General features: G+C 35.6%; 1 protein-coding gene across 2 annotated transcripts in view; it reads left to right on the top strand.

Moving 5' to 3' along the window:
• Window positions 1-16,916, top strand: part of LOC115224684 (katanin-interacting protein-like) — a 656,564-nt gene extending 639,648 nt beyond the window's left edge. For both annotated transcript variants that reach the window (XM_036513321.1, XM_036513315.1), the window contains exon 37: window positions 16,213-16,916. In XM_036513321.1, the coding sequence (XP_036369214.1) occupies window positions 16,213-16,265 (53 nt within the window). In that variant the 3' untranslated portion in view covers window positions 16,266-16,916. The remainder of the gene's footprint in view (window positions 1-16,212) is intronic.
• Window positions 16,917-17,845: the final 929 nt, after the last annotated feature.

Genomic DNA, 17,845 nt, shown 5'->3' with positions numbered 1-17,845 from the left:
ATCTTATTTCAAGATTTTGCAAAATGGAAATCTCTGGTAGGAATAAATCTAATGAAATTAAGGTGATTTTAATCCTCAAATATTCTACCTTGACAAAACTTGCACTAATGTTGCTGTTTAACTCTAGGTCATCTATCAAAAAGTCATATCATCAAAAGTATTCCAATCTCAGGCATAATTAATCATCCACTGTCTCTTTCCTTTTTCTAGATAGGCAAATCTGTGAATAGGCAAATCAGCTGCTGTCTCTAGCAAGCCTAACAGCCACATAGTGGCTCCTCAATTTGCTAACCCTAACCCTTTCAAAGTAGTGTGTCTACATGGCTGCAGTTCACTAACCAAAAACAAATAAACAACAAAAGATGACCTAAAATCTTTCCATACCTTTTGTCCTCTTTAATCAACCTCACCAGAGGAATACACCCCACTCTCCAGCTATTCATATCACTTTTTGTCCTCTTTATAAATGCAAATGCCACTGCAGTTATCTTACCTAAATATTCAACCTGTACACTTCATACTCAACCACATTAATATTTGTATTTGAAGCAGCAAACTGACGGAATCATTGGATCACTGGGCATTTCATCTGTCTTCATGCTCTGAGTTTCACATTCCACTAAGGTTGACTTTGTCTTTGATCCTTTTGGGGATCAATAAAATAAGTACCAGCTGAATACAGGGGTTGATGTAATTGACTTACCCCTGAAATTGTTGTCCTGGTGCCAAAATTTGAAATCAATATATGTATCCTCATCATTGTTTAACGTCCACTTTCCATGCTAGCATAGCAGTGTTTATAAAGTGTGTTGATTGATTGGTCTTTCAGTGATCAGAGGTAATTATGGAGCAGTTGTGTAGTTATTTGTATTGAACCATGTACTTAACTGGTTATTTAGTTTATTGCTTTCAGAAGAGGAAAAAAAAAGCCAACTCCAGCGTGATTTGAGCTCAGAATGTAAAGGACCATAACTAATTTCCACAAAGCATTTTGCTTGATGCTCTAAGGATTCGACCATCTCACTACCATATCCATCCACACATAGACCATAAAATTCATAAAATAATATAAATGAATAAACCAGACATATAAAGTGTTCTATTGTAAGTTTTTAGATGAGAACATTTCATAAAATAAACTGTAATCTGTGATTTCATATATTGGTCTCTACATTGAGACAACCCAATCAAGATAGTATGAGAGAAACCTGATCAACCAGTTCTTTTTTTGATGTTTGTGAATATCTAATGGCAGATGTTCCCCTGAAATGCAACTATCTTTCTCTCTCTCTCTTTCTCTCACTCTTTTATTGATGCTCTTTTCGTGATAGTTTTTATGTAACCTTTCAAGAAATTTCTTTTTCCCCCTGTAATGGCTTCGCTTATTGATATGAAATTTTATATTTGTCTAGCATTAAATCTCGTTTTCTCTTGATCTAAATCTTTAAAGCCTTTGCCATAGCTATAACAATTAGGAAAGTTGCATATGTTACATGTGATTATGATTTTTCTGTTCTACTTTAGAAAAGATTGATCGGCTAAATTGAAGAATCAGAAAAGTCTTCTGATTTGACCATTATTTCTGTTGCAAAAATCGCCGAGTTAACGTTGTTTTATGTATTTATTAAGCTGAAGTTGAGGTGAGGGGGCATTCATGGCTTTGTTTAAGATCTCCTCGATCAAGATAATCAAGATAATGTTCTCTTCATGAGGCTGATGTTTAATGTTAACTTTAGGTTATCAAATGAAGTGCTGAAATTGCTTGAGAAAGTGTGTTTCTTTTGAAGATGCAATGCTTGCACTGATCTAGCTTGCAAAGCACATGGCCTCATATTTTGGATGCTGGGTTCACAACTGTAAGGTCAAGGACTCAGTGTTTGCGTCAGGTGACAAATTGTGTCATTGGGCAAGGCACTTCATTTACTGCTACTCCAGTCCACTCAGCTGTAAACAAGCTCTAGCAACAGCTATAAAGTCTACCCTGTAAGGGACTAGTATCCTCTTCAGAAGGGAATCTTTTACTATCAGTTACATAATTGCCTCAGAAACTGGGATAAGCTCCTGCTTAATGAACTTGAAGTTTTGAAACAAACTGAAACTAGAAAATATGACACAATAAACATGACTAGTGTTTTATATGTATATTTGATACTCTGATGTTCAAAAGTTAAGGTGAAAGAGCATTCATGGCTTTGATTAGAATTTCCTAATTTTTGCCATCAGAATATGTAGATGATTCTGTTCATGATGTTAATGTTTTAAGGTTAATTGTTAGGTTCGAAAATTGTTTGGGAAAGAGTACCCTTGGGAGATGCTATGTTTAGGCTGTGGTCTGGAAAGACTGACAAGGTGAATATAGGCATAGGAGTGGCTGTGTGGTAAGTAGCTTGCTTACCAACCACATGGTTCTGGGTTCAGTCCCACTACGTGGCACTTTGGGCAAGTGTCTTCTACTATAGCCTCGGGTCGACCAAAGCCTTGTGAGTGGATTTGGCAGACAGAAACTGAAAGAAACCCATTGTATATATGTATGTATGTGTATATATATGTGTGTGTGTATGTAGGTGTGTGTTTATATGTTTGTGTGTCCCTTGTTTGTCCCCCCAACATCATTTGACAACCGATGCTGGTGTATTTACGTCCCCCATAACTTAGCAGTTCAGCAAAAGGGACCGAGAGAATAAGTCCTGGGGTCGATTTGCCCGACTAAAAGTGGTGCTCCAGCATGGCCACAGTCAAAACGACTGAAACAAGTAAAAGAGTATAGCCTGATGTATTTATGTGGGTTAGCAAAATTAAGGTAGTAGAAGCTACTAAATTAACAATAAAAAAGACATACCAAGAAGACAAATTACCACAGAAATCACTGCGCGCTAGTGGAAGATTGCTTAGAGACTGTTAAATTTCAGTCACAGTAATGGAAAATGCAGTCGCATGTGTATGTATGCATGTGTAGATATGGTTTTATTTGTTTCTTAAGTATTGTTTAGCTTTGTGTCAGCCCTGAATGAACGGACCTATGGTGAAAGGTATTCCTACCATATCCATTTGCTTATCTCTCAGGGAAATGAGAACAAAACAAAATACAAAGTAAAACCAAGACACTAAGCAGAAAAAGACATCTTTCTTGAAGAACAATATACATGTTCAACTAAATATATCAAAGAAAAAGGTAATTTAACAAAACCACCAACAGCCCTATTGGTGGCTATGTTGTAACCACAGAAATGGCTGCATAGCAGGATCAGATGCCCCAACCCCATGCTCCTCAGCATGCTCTTGACAGCAGTTCCCAATGAGACCCTGATACCATAGAGCTCCTTGTCAGTCACTCCACACCCAGTGGTGCCCAGATGCAGTATTCTTGAGGGTTGAAATCAGATGAGCTATGATGCCACAGGTTGTTGTGGATCATACAAATCACACGGTTCTTCCGAGTCTTGCTGACTATAAACATGTAGGACTTGTTCTTGAATGCCTCATGCACCACACATTCAAATGTGAACTCAACCACTTTGAGCTGCTCAGCGATGGCCCTCCTTGTCTTGCTTGAGTTGTTGTTGATGCAGTCCCGGACCTGCTGAGCAAATTAGGCCAACTTGACAATATCTACCTACTTAGCCATAGGATCCCAAGTTTTTTTTTCCCCAAACTTGAACATGGTGTACCCAGCTTCCTTCAAGAAGCTGACAATCTCCACATCTCTGTTGTTGACAGCTAGAGCTACAAACATGGTACATCTTTTCATTTCATGTGTGGAACTGGACTAGAATCTGCTATGTTGATGCTGTCAATATATCTGAAAGAGAAATGAGAAAATTGAAATTTAGCACCTTATGTTAGGCTGTCTTTCACTTATGGCCAACTTTAAGGTGGCCAGCTGGCAGAATCATTAGCACATCAGAGAAAATATTTAATGGAATTTTTTATGTTCCAAGTTCAAATCCTGTTGAGGTTAACTTTACCTTTTATCCTTTCAGGTAGCAATCAAGTTGAATTTTCATGGCATAATTAGAAGAGAATTTGGCTGCTATTTCTGGCAAATCCAGTCACACTACTGGGGCTCTCTAACTGGCTCACGTTTGTGTGTGCGTGTGTATGTGGATGCTTATGCATGTACAAATTTGCATCATCTATGGTAACATTGCAGGCAATCTAACAAATGCCTTAATGGAGTAACTGACACTTCTTAATTGTTAAAGGATTAGCCATCAATCCATTGAACACAAATAGAGTTTAATTATTTGTTCTTCATTAGTTTAGCAGCCATCTTTCCATGCTCATATGGGTTGAATGGAGTTCGCTGAGGCACGTTTTTCTATGGCTGGAAACCCTGCTTGTTGCCAACCCTCAGCTGTTTCTAAGTAAAGTAATATTTCTCCAGGACCAGAGATGTTTTCAAGGAAGATTGGAAATGAAGGACACTGCTTGCATGTTGGTGACACTCATTTACAACTTTTACATGAAATCAAGGCAAGGAGACAGTAACACTCACACATGCACACACACACACACACACACACACACACACACACACACTCATGTATATGACAGGTTTCTTTCAGTTTCTATCTACCAAATCCACTCACAAGGTTGTGGCTGGCCTGGGGCTATAGCAGAAGATTTTGCCTAAAGTGCAACGCCATGGGACTGAACCCAGAACCGTGTTGTTGGGAAGCAAATTACTTACCTCACAGCTATGCCTGTGCTTCACTGCCAACTTCAAGTATTTACATGGAAAGATTACGTATTTTACAGTTAGGATCTCTTTTACTAATTCTAAATATTCAGCCAAAAAATAGTTGCAGCAAGCAGACCTATGATCCAAGCCATTCTCACCATGACCATCCTGTCTTTCCAAACAGTGTTTATCTCAGGCTACAATATCCAATTTATCCTTCCATTTAGTCTTGCTTTGGATTTTTTTTTTCTTTTAAAAATATGATAAAGCGTGATTTGAGGATTTGTCTGCTATTTCTAACAGGTCAAACAAGCTTGTAGAATCTTGGCTCATTGATGTCATCATCATCGTTTATATTGGTGAAGAGAGCATGTGTATGCATGCCTGAGAGAGAGAGAGAGAGAAGTCAGGTTTGAATTGATGTCTTTGAAGTAAATAGTTGTAGCACAGTAGCTTAACTAATATAGTTCTCGTGAGGAATTTATTTTTTATGATGATAATTTAGATAATAATATGCAAAATTCAATTTTATTCTTGGTTTCATTTTTCTGTTTTCATTTGCATGTGTATGATTTTTTACACAGTATTACATTCTATCTTTTTGCCATTCATGCATGGGCAGAACCATTCTTATTTAGACTTAGCCCTCCCTCTTTCCACGTAATTGAGCTGATTTATAGAAAGTGGGGTCTCAGTCAAATGATTAGAAAGTGATTCATTCACCTGGAATTCCATCTGTAACTATGTCGTCCTTTTGGCAAGAAGAATGTATCCATCAAATTCCATATCTGACATGAATTTTACTCTGTTAAGCTTAGTGTTAGGATTATCAAGGCATGATCAGAGGTTCAGTAAAAATTCCATGCCCAACATGCATTTGCTTTATTAACCCTTTAGCATTTAAACTAACCCAAATATTCTACTTGTTTTATGTTCAAACTAGTCAGGTCTAGCCTCTCGCACCTTCCTGACAATGTTATTCTTAAAGTAAACAACCACATCATCAAAATTCCAAAGCTACAAGATAATGTATAATTAATTCAAAACGATGTGAATAAATAAGTATTTCCTTGGACAGATTAATTTGAATGCCAAAGGGTTAAGGTTAGCATTAGTATTGGTGAGGTATGATTTGAGGTTCAGTAAGGTACAATTTGAGCAAAGTCAGTAAGGTTCAATTTGAGGGAGATTTGGTTCATTGGTGACAAGATATATTTGTTAGAAGTGAGGTCAGGAGCTTTTTACACACAGGTTCACTTCCTACCATGCAACCATTTTCATTTATTTATTTCATTAAAAAATTCATTTTTTTCTGTTCATTCCAGAAAATTAGAGCAAGCACAGTCAAGGTTATGGTGTCATTAATTCATCACTTTAACCTCATATTCATTATGTGTGGTGGCATATATTGAACATTTTAACCCTTTAGCAATTGAATTGCTTTGTCAAATGTGATGTTTATTTATGTACATTGTTTTGAATTTTAATCATATATTATCTCATAGCTTTGAGATTTAGATCATGTCATTGTTTACTTTCAAAATGACATTGTAGGATAAGTGTGAGAGGCTGGATTTGGCTGGTTAAATCCTTTAGCAATCAGATTACTCTGTCAAATGTAATGCTTATCAATTAACATGGTTTTGAATTAATCATGCATTATCTCATAGCTTTGAGATTTTGATGATGTAATTGTTTCTTTTACCTTTTGTTTCAGTCATTTGACTGTGGCCATGCTGGGGCAAGGGTTTTAGTTGAACAAATCAACCACGGGACTTATTTTTTTAAAGCCTAGTACTTATTCTATTGGTCTCTTTTGCCGAACCACTACAAGGATGTAAATACATCAACACTGGTTGTCAAGTGGTGGTGAGGATAAATGCAGACACAAAGACACACATCATCATCATATATATATATATATATATATATATTATAATTTAGGGTATCTAAGAGATACCACCACGCTGGAAATAGCAACCAAAACGTGACTCTAAAACTACATTAAATATTCATACAGCACTAGGAGAGAAGACAAAAAGACAAAATAAACTAGCAAAAAATTACTGGATAATTCCAGATCCTGGATTTCTGGCCCTGCATAAGAAATGCTTTGCCTCATCAATTTTTTGCTAATTTATTTTGTCTTTCTGTCTTCTCTCCTGATACTGTATGAACATTTAATGTGGTTTTAGAGTCAGGTTTTGGCTGCTATTTCCAGCATGGCGGTATCTCTTAGATACCCTAAATTATAATTTTAATAATAATTATTACTTTGAAGGTTTTATTCCCATGCTGGCCACTTGATAAGATCGATAGTTAAATTAACGATCTTATCCTTATTTATATATATATATGTATATATATATATATATATATATGTGTGTGTGTGTGTGATGGGCTTTTTTCAATTTCCCACTACCAAATCCATCTGCAAGGCTTTGGTCAGCTCAAGCTGTAGAAGACACTTACCCAAGGTGTCACAGAGTGGGAGTCAACCTGGAACCATGTGGCTGGGAAAACAAGCTTCTTACCACACAGGCACGCCTGCGCAGAGTAGTTGTGAGAGGCCAGTCTGAAAATAAAGATGGTAGAATATTTTCACCAGATTTGGCCAGTTTAACCATTAAAGGGTTAAAATATGTGCATAAGAGACCTATAGAATGAAAATATGTTCATTTTCTATTGCTTCAGTTATGCCTCTCTGACCTTCTCTCCAACACAGATATGTCTTCACAATTTGTTACTACTTCTATCAGACACACCTGGAGTATCTCCTAATTGAACAATACTTTATTTATTTTCCACATCTCCTTCAATAGAACATCTAATGAAGCTACAGTTACTCATTACATTTATACAATGTAAAATATACTGTTCCAGCTGTAAGATGGTTATCATGTTTCATTGTTATTGTCTTGTTTGGATAAACAGTTGAACTGATGGCTTTATTTATAGATGTGTATTTCTTAGCGTGTATCACTGATATCTTTGTGATAAACACTGAAATAATGGGAGTTATAATTATTCTCTAATCAGAATCATTATTATATTCTATTCAACGAGGGTAGTTGTAAATGATGGTTGCTGTTATACAGTATCATTCATTTCAAATATTCTGCAAGAACACATCACTATGCATGTGAAAAGCACCCTTTGAATGTTGGACTATATTCAGTGCTTGAGAAGACCTGTCAAGCCAAGTGAAATTGTAGTCATGGCCGATGCCAATGTCACATAACTGGCACTCATGCCAGTGGCACACAAAAAAACACCCTTTACACTCTTGGAGTGGTTGGCATTAGGAAGGGCATCCAGCCATAGAAACCATGCCAAATCAGAACCTGGAATCTAGTACAGATCCCCAGCTCTGTCAAACCATCCAGCCTATGCCAGCATAAAAAAATAGATCTTATTATTATTATTATTATTATTATTATTATTATTATTATTATTATTATCATTATCATTATTATTATGATGATGATAATGATGATGATGATGATGAGGAGGAGGAGGAGGAAATATTGTTTGGGTACAGGCAAACAGGCAAGGATTGCCAACAAGAAGGACATCTGACTGTAGATGAGATGCCCCATATAAAATTCTGTCCAACCCACATTTCTAAACATACAAACACAGGTATATTATATATATATATATTTGTGTGTGTGTGTATATATGTATGTATATATATATATATATATATATATATATATATGTATATGTATGTATATATCATTGCTATTATGTTAAATAAACTGTTGTATGTCCAAATTTGGCTAAATGCGTTTTTTTTTATATTTATTTTTGTTTGCAGTAGCCAATTCTTTTGGTCAAACTATCGTATCTCCAGCTGCTTCAGATGCCAAGATATCAAAAATTGTCAAAGTGTAGTACAACAATATTTGCTATGGAATGGTGAAAAAGCAATATTTTGGACTTAAGACACTTTTGCATAATAGCAACGATATATGTGTGTGTGTGTGTGTGGGTGTATTTGTACATATGTATATTATATATATATATATACATATATGTATTTATGTGTATGTGGATATATGAGTGTGCATGTGTGTATATGTGAATATGTATAAATGTGTGTATGTTTGTGTGTATACACACACACACACACACACATAAGTACATATGTACACACATACACAACAGGCACTGGTGTGTTTATGTCCCCATGACATGGCAGTTCAGCAAATGAGTCTGATTAAATAAGTAAGAGATTTTAAAAAATGAGTCTTGGGATCAATTCATTTGACCAAAATTTATTAAAGTGATACCTCGGCATGGTGTCACACACACGCACACACACACACATATATACATACATATATATATATATATATATGTAAACACACACGTATGCATTTATAGATACCATGCATATATATACAACTATGATATATATGCTTATATATATGTATGTATATGTACACTCACCCACACACTCACATGTATATATATATACTTGTATGTATACACATAATATACATGTATATATACCTATATATTCACATATATAAGTATTTCTAATTATACATGTAGTGGGACAGAACCTGAAACCTTCTTGTTTAGACATCAGCTTTTTAACCACACAAGCATGTGTGTGCTTCTAGAATATAATTATTTTCTCAACCCACTTCTCTGTCCTACCTAGTAATATTAATTAATCAGCAACAAATAGCAAAAAATAGATGCATCCATCATGTTGGAAGCAAGATGCTTCAAGGCAACTGATAAATAAGTTGAGCCACCTATTTGCATCTAATGTTTCCAATAAGCAGATCTCAAGGTAGTCAACATATTGTATGACAGAAGTGTGATATCTGCACTTTTGTCGGATATGTACATTGCATAGAGGTGAATTAGCAGCCTATGATTTGTTCATTGCAAGGTAACAAAATACCATAGTATCATTCATCATCATCATCATCATCATCTACATTTAATGTCCATTTTCCACGCTAGCATGGATTGGATGGTTTGACTGAAAACTGGTTAGCTGGGGAGCTGCATCAGGTTTCCACCTAATTTGGCAAGGTTTTTATGGCTGGGTGCCCTTCCTAACACCAACCACTCCCAGAATGTAATGAGTGTTTTTTACGTGCCACTGGCATGAGTGCCAATTATGCACCACCAGCATCGGCCATGACTACAATCTCACTTGGCTTGACAGGTCTTCTCCAGCATGGTATATTGCTAAAGGTCTCAATCACTTGTCACTCCCTCTATGAGATCCAACGTTTGAACGCTGCTTTTTATGTGCCACCAGTACAGGTGCCAGTTTCATGACACTGGCATCAGCTATGACTATGATTTCACTTAGATCGACAGGTCTTCTTAAGCATAGCATATCGCCCAGTGTTCGAAGGTGCTTTTTATGTACTAGTTATATGACACTGACATTGTATGAAATATCTAAGAAAAATCTACCACTCACACAAGGTGAATATTTCTTTTAAGTTAGTGAGAAAGGCTATACTGTGTGTGTGTGGATAGACCAGGGAATACACTGAAATATGTTAATGGAATTATCGGAGGCACAATGGCCCAGTGGTTAGGGCAGCGGACTTGTGGCCGGAGGATTGCGGTTTCGATTCCCAGACCGGGTGTTGTGTGTGTTTATTGAGCAAAAACACCTAAAAGCTCCACGAGGCTCCGGCAGGGGGTGGTGACAACCCCTGTTGTACTCTTTTGCCACAACTTTCTCTCACTCTTTTTTCCTGTTTCTTGAGTAATGCTGGCGTCCTGTCCAGCTGGGGGGAACACATATGCCACAGAAACCAGGAAACCAGGCCCATGAGCCTGGCTAGGATTGAAAAGGACAACGTTTATCGTTTATGTTAGTGGAATTACTTTTAGTAGATGGTGACTCTACTAAGGCGGTGAGCTGCCAGAAACATTAGGACGCTGGGCGAAATGCTTAGTAGTATTTTGCCTGCCGTTACTTTCTGAGTTCAAATTCCGCCAAGATCGACTTTGCCTTTCATCTTTTTGAGGTTGATAAAGTAAGTACCAGTTATACACTGGGGTCGTTGTAATCGACTTAATCCCTTTGTCTGTCCTTGTTTGTCCCCTCTATATTTAGCCCCTTGTGAGCAATAAAGAAATAAGATGGTGACTCTTATTTGTGTTGATGAAAAACTGGTTAACTATTGAAATATACAACTTTTGTTGCAATTAATTATAAAAATAATTAAGCATTTCATAAACTAACTGCCGCTGTTAATTTCATGTTTAAGGCAGCAAGCTGGCAGAGTCATCAGTACACCGCTTGGCAGCATTTCATCTGTTTTTTATTCTTTTACATGTTTCAGTCATTTGACTGCAGCCATGCTAGAGTACCACCTTAAATCTTTACATTCCTAGTTCAAATTCCACCACAGTCGACTTTGCTTTTCATCCTTTTGGATTTGCTAAAATAAGTACCAGTTAAACACTAGGGTAAATGCAATTGACTTACGCCCACCCCTGAACTTGCTGGCCTTGTGCCAAAATTTGAAACCATTATTAATCTCATGTTTCAAACACAATTCAATATTAAGTTCTTATAGAAGGTATTAATTTTAGACCATTAAAAAAAAATTACTTTATATCATTGCACAGGGGTGGTATCAGGTGAGTTGGTATCAAAAGGTAAAAGTTTAGACCATCCAGAGGCAACATATTATTGAACCTGTTTTCAACTTGAAAGGGTGAATTATCATACATATTAAGCTTCATCTTAATACACAGTGAATCCATTATCAAGGGCTCAGATCAGTACCATGACATATTGGCCCCCATCATTTTATTTCATTCATTTATTTATTTTTCAAATTTTTTTTTGTCTTAGTGTGTTGATTAGCAATGAGCTATGTTATTGATTTCTCAAGATTTTCTTTCAAGTGTCAATGTTTTTTTTTTCATCCCATAGAATTCCAGATTTCTTCTACCCCCAAACCCCAAAATTAGGTGCAGTCAATACTTTTCAAGAATTTAGAAATAATCTGAGGCATCGGAATAATTTTGGAGTGGCAGCATTAGTGAGATTGAAATAGTTACAATTGAGTGATCTGAAAATTTTGTTTAGTGCAACTAATATCCCACTCCTTAACTTTGATGTATTTAGAAACAGAATTCCTTAATGTTTTTTTTTTCCCCCTTTAATATCAATTCTTTCTCTTTACTATAGCATCCATGATTAGGAATAGCTTTTCTTTTCTTCAATGTAAATTAGGTTTATGCTACCCCATCCTTTCCTCGATTTAAAAATATTGTACATTTCGAAAAAATATTTTCATGATAAATTTTGTTTCTGAATAACTCAATATTAAAGAGGAAGCAGAAAAGCATATGAGGGGCTTCAATTTTCGGATTAAAAGAAGTGCAATTTGTTGTTGACGGATTTGAGTTTTCAATGGTGTGTGTGAGTTTGAATTTGTGTGTTGGGTGGCAGATGCTTGTGTGTATATATGTGTGTGTATGCGTGTATTTAATCAATTTTGTAAGTGTGTGAATGAAAACAAAAGTGATAGAATGTATTGTTCCATTTCTGGAGTTTTGCATGTGATGTATTGGTTATTTTAGCGTGTCAAGAGGAAACAAAATATAGCAGTACAGGTGTTATGAAACTAGAAACAAGATGGTGCAAAAAGAAAACATAAACAATAATAATTATAATAGTTATAATAATAATAATAATAATAATAAAAATAATAATAATAATTATAATAATAATAATAATAATAATAATGATGATGATGATGATTTCAAATTTTGGCAGAAGGTCAGCAATTTTAGGGGACAGGTACATCGACCCTAGTGTTCAACTGGCACTTGTTTTATCAACCCCAAAGGGATGAAAGGCAAAGTCAACCCTGGCAGAAATTTGAACTTAGAATGTGAAGACAGACAAAATGCCGCTAAGCATTTTGCCTACTGTGCTAATGATTTTGCCACCTCACTAACAGGAACAAGGCCTGAAATTTGTTGGGTGGGGATAAGTCAGTTACATCAACTTCGGTGCTTGACTGATACTTATGGTCATTGACCCCCACAAAAGATGGAAGGCAAAGTCAACCTCAGCAGAATTTGAACTCAGAAAGTGAAGACAGACAAAATACTGCTAAGCATTTTGCCCAGTGTGCTAACAATTCTGCCAGCTCAATTCTGCTTTAAATAAGAATAATAATAACAATAACAACAATAGTAATAATAATCTTCTAAAGAAGCATTCAGGTTTGATTTGAAAAAAAAAAGAAAAAATAGTAATAATAATTCAATCTGTTCCAGTAGTTTTAGTGCTTAAACAAAGGCCAACATGCCATTTCTAATAGATAGTAGAAAAATGAAAGTATGGCTTGCTTTTGCATCTCGTTAATCAAATATGCACATGTTCTTTCTGTTAATTGAAAAATCGCAAGAAGAATGGGTGGTTGGATGCAGCAAACAGGCAGCGTAAAGATAAAGGTTAAAAAAGAATTAACGAAATCTTTGCTGAATCTTCTGATATTTAACTCGCATGTATGGTTGTCGTCGTGTTAATGAAACATGGTGAAATCTAAAACTGTGAACAAAACTGATGTAGTAAACAAGGTAAAGACCTGAAGCTAGATTACAATCAGATATCTCTTTAATTGCATTATTTTATCTGTATTTAGAAATTGTTTACAGTTATTTCCTGGCCTTGGGTTTTGGATGTTTTTTTTGGGGTTTGTATCATTTTTATTGTTTTTTTTGTTGTTGCATGACTTTAATATATCATGATTTATTAATGTGTCTATTATTATTCTTTTTCTGTATCTTCTTCCTTTACTTCATTCTCTTTTTCTTCCTCCTTCAGTAGATCATAGACTAGAATCTGTCATAATAAGCTTGCTTCCCAACCACATGGTCCTAGGTTCAATCCCTCTGTGTAGCAACTTGCTCTCCAGTAAATTTGTTGAAATGAAAGATAGCTGAACATGCCCTGATAAAATGGGTCTATCAAAAGACGGGTCTTAGAAAATAGCAGCAGAGATAACGATGAAAATACAGTTCTTACTAATAAGAGTAATCCCATTGCACAGGAAAGAAGCAGTGGTAGTTTACTTGATGAGAGACATATAGATGATCTAAGAGAAGACAGTAAAACTAATGGCAACATGACAGATGAACAAAAGGCAATCTATGACAGAATAAAGGCAAGACTAGAGGAGAACAATAGCGACATTGTTTACAACCTTAAAAAGATTGATCAATGAAAATTGAACCAAGAAATGAAAAGTGTCAATGAAATTCTGAAATGCATCAGAACAAACATCACAGAAACAAATAATTTGATCAAGGCAAGGAAGTATTGTTGTAGCAGAAAACGTGGGTATTGATGTCAAGGAAAAGAAACATAATGGGAATGACAAAAGAAAAGATCCATAGTGGAAAAGAAGAATATAGGCAGGGTTAGACATGTTCTCGAAGGAAATCTCTGTGTTAGACCAAAAGGAGAAAATGGAGCTTAAAAGTGAACAAAAATACAGGGCACTGAAAAGGAAGTATAATATTGAAAGGAAGGGCCTGAAAGTGGTAATGGAGGAACTGCAACAACACCTCGTTGCAAAGAAAGTAAAGATGGTAAGATACAACCAAAGAATGAAGGGTTACCACCAGAGCAGGTTATTCATAGTAGATCAGAAGAGATTCTATAAAGAAATAAATGGAGAGTTACAGATGAAAAGTTGATACCAGATAACAATGAAAGTCAAAGGTTCTGGAGTGACATCTGGAGCAAAGACAAGGAGCACAGGAAGGATGCTGAATGGTTGCAAGAACTGAAACAAACAGTAGTCTGTCCAAAACAGGCAGAACTAGTCATTCCAGTTATGGAAGTGAAGGAAATCAGCAAAAAAATGAGCAACTGGAAGGTCCCGGGACCAGATGGAGTTCAAGTCTACTGGATCAAAAGATTTGGTGAATGTCATGCATGAATAGCTGCACAACTCAACACCTTGTTAAATGCCAACTAATCAACACCAGAGTGGTTGACATTGGGTAGGGCAGTGCTGTGCTTGAAAAACATCAAAAAAGGCAATACGGTAGACAACAGGCCGATATCCTGATTGCCACTTGGAGTCCTTCCACATGAGCAGAAGGGTTGTAAGCGTAAGTGCAAAGGTACCAAGGATCAACTCCTAATAGACAAAACTGTACTTAGAGACTGCAAGAGGAGGAAAAGTAGCTTAGCCATGTCACGGATTGACTATTGTAAGGCGTACAATATGATCCCACATTCTTGGATTATGGAATGTATGACCCTATTTGGTATTGCATCGAATGTTGAGTAATTGCTTGGAAAAGGTATGTCAAATTGGAGGATGGACCTGACAGCATACGAAGTTTAGGGACAGTACAAATCAGGAGGGGCATCTTCCAAGGGGACTGACTGTCCCCACTGGTCTTTGTACTGTGCTTGATACCACTAACACTGATTCTGAGGAAAGCAAAAGCTGGGTATGTATTCAAAAGCTGCCAACAAAAAGTCAACCATTTGTTATTCATGGATGACCTCAAACTTTATGGTAAAGATGAAGCCCAATTGAGTTCCCTCGTTGATACGGTGTACACCTTTAGTGCTGATATCAGAATGGGGTTCGGACTGAGAAAGTGGTGTGTTAGTCTTGAAGAGAGGCAAAATCAAATGTATGGACGGGCTAATGATACTGTTGGGGGAGGTTATGAAGCAGATAGAAGGGACAGGCCATAAGTACTTGGGGATTTTGGAAATGGATAAATTGATGGAGAAAGAAATGACAGAAAAATTTAAGGTGGAGTACTTGTGCAGACTGAGATGGCAGCGGCGGAGGAGAAGAAGAAGAAGTGTAGCCCCATTATGCTATATTTCAATTTAATAGACATTTGGATATAATAGATTTGATCTCTCAGAACTTAAAATAGTTTTGGTGACTTAATTTTGTGTTTCCATCTTTAATATAATTGACTAAATTCTCCCTACAAATTTTTAGCCTTGTGCCCATTTTTTTTTTTTACTTTATGCAAAGAGTTTAGTCAGTTACATCAATCTCAGTGCTCAGCTGGAAATTATTTTATCAACCCCTAAAGAAAAAAGACTGGGTCAACCGTGACAACATTTGAACTCAGAATATAAAACCAGAAGAAATACCACCAAACATTTTGTCTAATGTTGTAACAGTTCTGCCAGCTCACTGCATTTGTTGTCCTATATTAGAACCAGTTATCATTAAAAAATAATTGTTTCTTTTAATTATCATTATTATTAAGGTGGTGAGGTGACAGAATCATTATCACACTGTTCAAAACTCTTAGCTGTGTTTACATTCTGAGCTCAAATTCTGCCAAAGTTGACTTTGCCTTTCATCCTTTCGTGGTTGATAAAATAGGTACCAGTTGTGCACTGGAGTTGATGTACTTGACTTACCTCTGCCCCCAAAATTGCTGGCCTTGTGCCAAATTTTGAAACCAATTATCACTGTTATTGAAGAGAAAATAATATTTTAAGTATTTCTTTTTTTCTCTTTCAGCCATGAGACCCACTACCTGCGTTACAAGTCCGGCCAATAAGAGACCATATTGATTACCTTTGTCAAGGAGAAGCATGAGATTTTGCTGGTAACTGCAGATTTTAACGATCTGTTATAAACAAAAAGGCAGCACAGTGGAACTGTTTCACTTACTCAATCACCAAAGAAAACCTATCTGTAAAATTCATCCAAGCCAGTGTTTGTGAAGCCATCTATATAAGCTGTTGCCTTGTTTCTTAATTCTGCTCAATGTTCTATGCAGTGATGGATCCTATTCACAACAGCTTCTTGCCAATAAGAAATAGATATTCATTGAATAACTAACGAACTGTGTGTAGCAGTGGAGCAGTGAGGATAACATAAAATTTAACAGGATTCTGTGAGGAAATGTTAGGTCATCTGCTATAAAATATTATTCAAATAACATATATGGATACATGTTCCTTACTGCACAGAGCAAGATTAACATGAAATTTTCCAGAATTCCCTGTTATTAAGTGTGATCTTTATTCATCGTTATTTTCTCATAATTTTGCTTCCTCCACGCCCCTCTTCTCCAAATTAAATTTTTTTTTTTTTTATTTTCCATAAATTCCTTCCTTGTATTGCAAGAAATTCTGAAACAATGTTTATACAATATTTAAACTGTTGTCTAAGAATGTAGAAATTAAACTGCTTCTGGATTCTCCCAGAGAAAAAAAAAATCCCCGTTTATTTTTATTGGCAGGAAAACCAATTATTGTAGCCATTTGCTTCAGATATTTCATATATATATATATATATATAATATATATATATGCATACATATATTTATATCTATGTATTTAAATGTGCATGTGTGTGTATATATATATATATGTATGTATGTATGTATATATATATACATACACACATGCACACACACACATTTTAAAGTAGAATTTTTTATTGAGTATGATGATATTTTAAGTTACTCAAATTGTTCATGATGCCAGTATGTTTAAAAGAGCGCTTGACAGAAAGGAACTACTAAATACAGGAACCAAATCCTGATGATTTAATCATAGTTATTCACAGTAAAAAAAAAGAACATAGTATTCCAAACAGAGGTGATATAATCAATTTATTTCCTCTTTACAACTTAGCCAGATGTGTCAACTCTCATTTCTCCAGTGAAGACCAGTTGTAATTGCTTGTGAATCTTATCCTTATTTCTTTGCATTATATATATATATTATATATATATATAATTATATATATATATATATATATATATTATATATAATATATATATATATATATATATATATATATATATATATATATATATATATGTTCATGGTGGCAAGCTGGCAGAATCATTAGCATGCTGGGCAAAATGTCTAGTGGCATTTTGTCTGTCTTCACATTTTGAGTTCAAATTCCGCTGAGGTCAACTTTGCCTTTCATCAATTTTGGTGTCAGTAAATTAAGTACCATTTGCGTACTGGAGTCAATCTCATCAACTAGCCTCACCCCCAAAATGTCAGGCCTGGTGCCTATAGTAGAAAGGATTATATATATAAGATATAAATATATATATATACAGAATTAGGGATTTCAGCTTATCGTAATTCAATACGAGAAAAGTTCACAACTTCTGCACCAATAAACC

Source organism: Octopus sinensis, linkage group LG2 (assembly GCF_006345805.1).
Source record: "Octopus sinensis linkage group LG2, ASM634580v1, whole genome shotgun sequence".
Classification (NCBI taxonomy): Eukaryota; Metazoa; Mollusca; class Cephalopoda; order Octopoda; family Octopodidae; genus Octopus; species Octopus sinensis.
The sequence above is the reverse complement of the archived record's forward strand: the minus strand, read 5'-3'. Positions and strand labels throughout refer to the sequence as shown.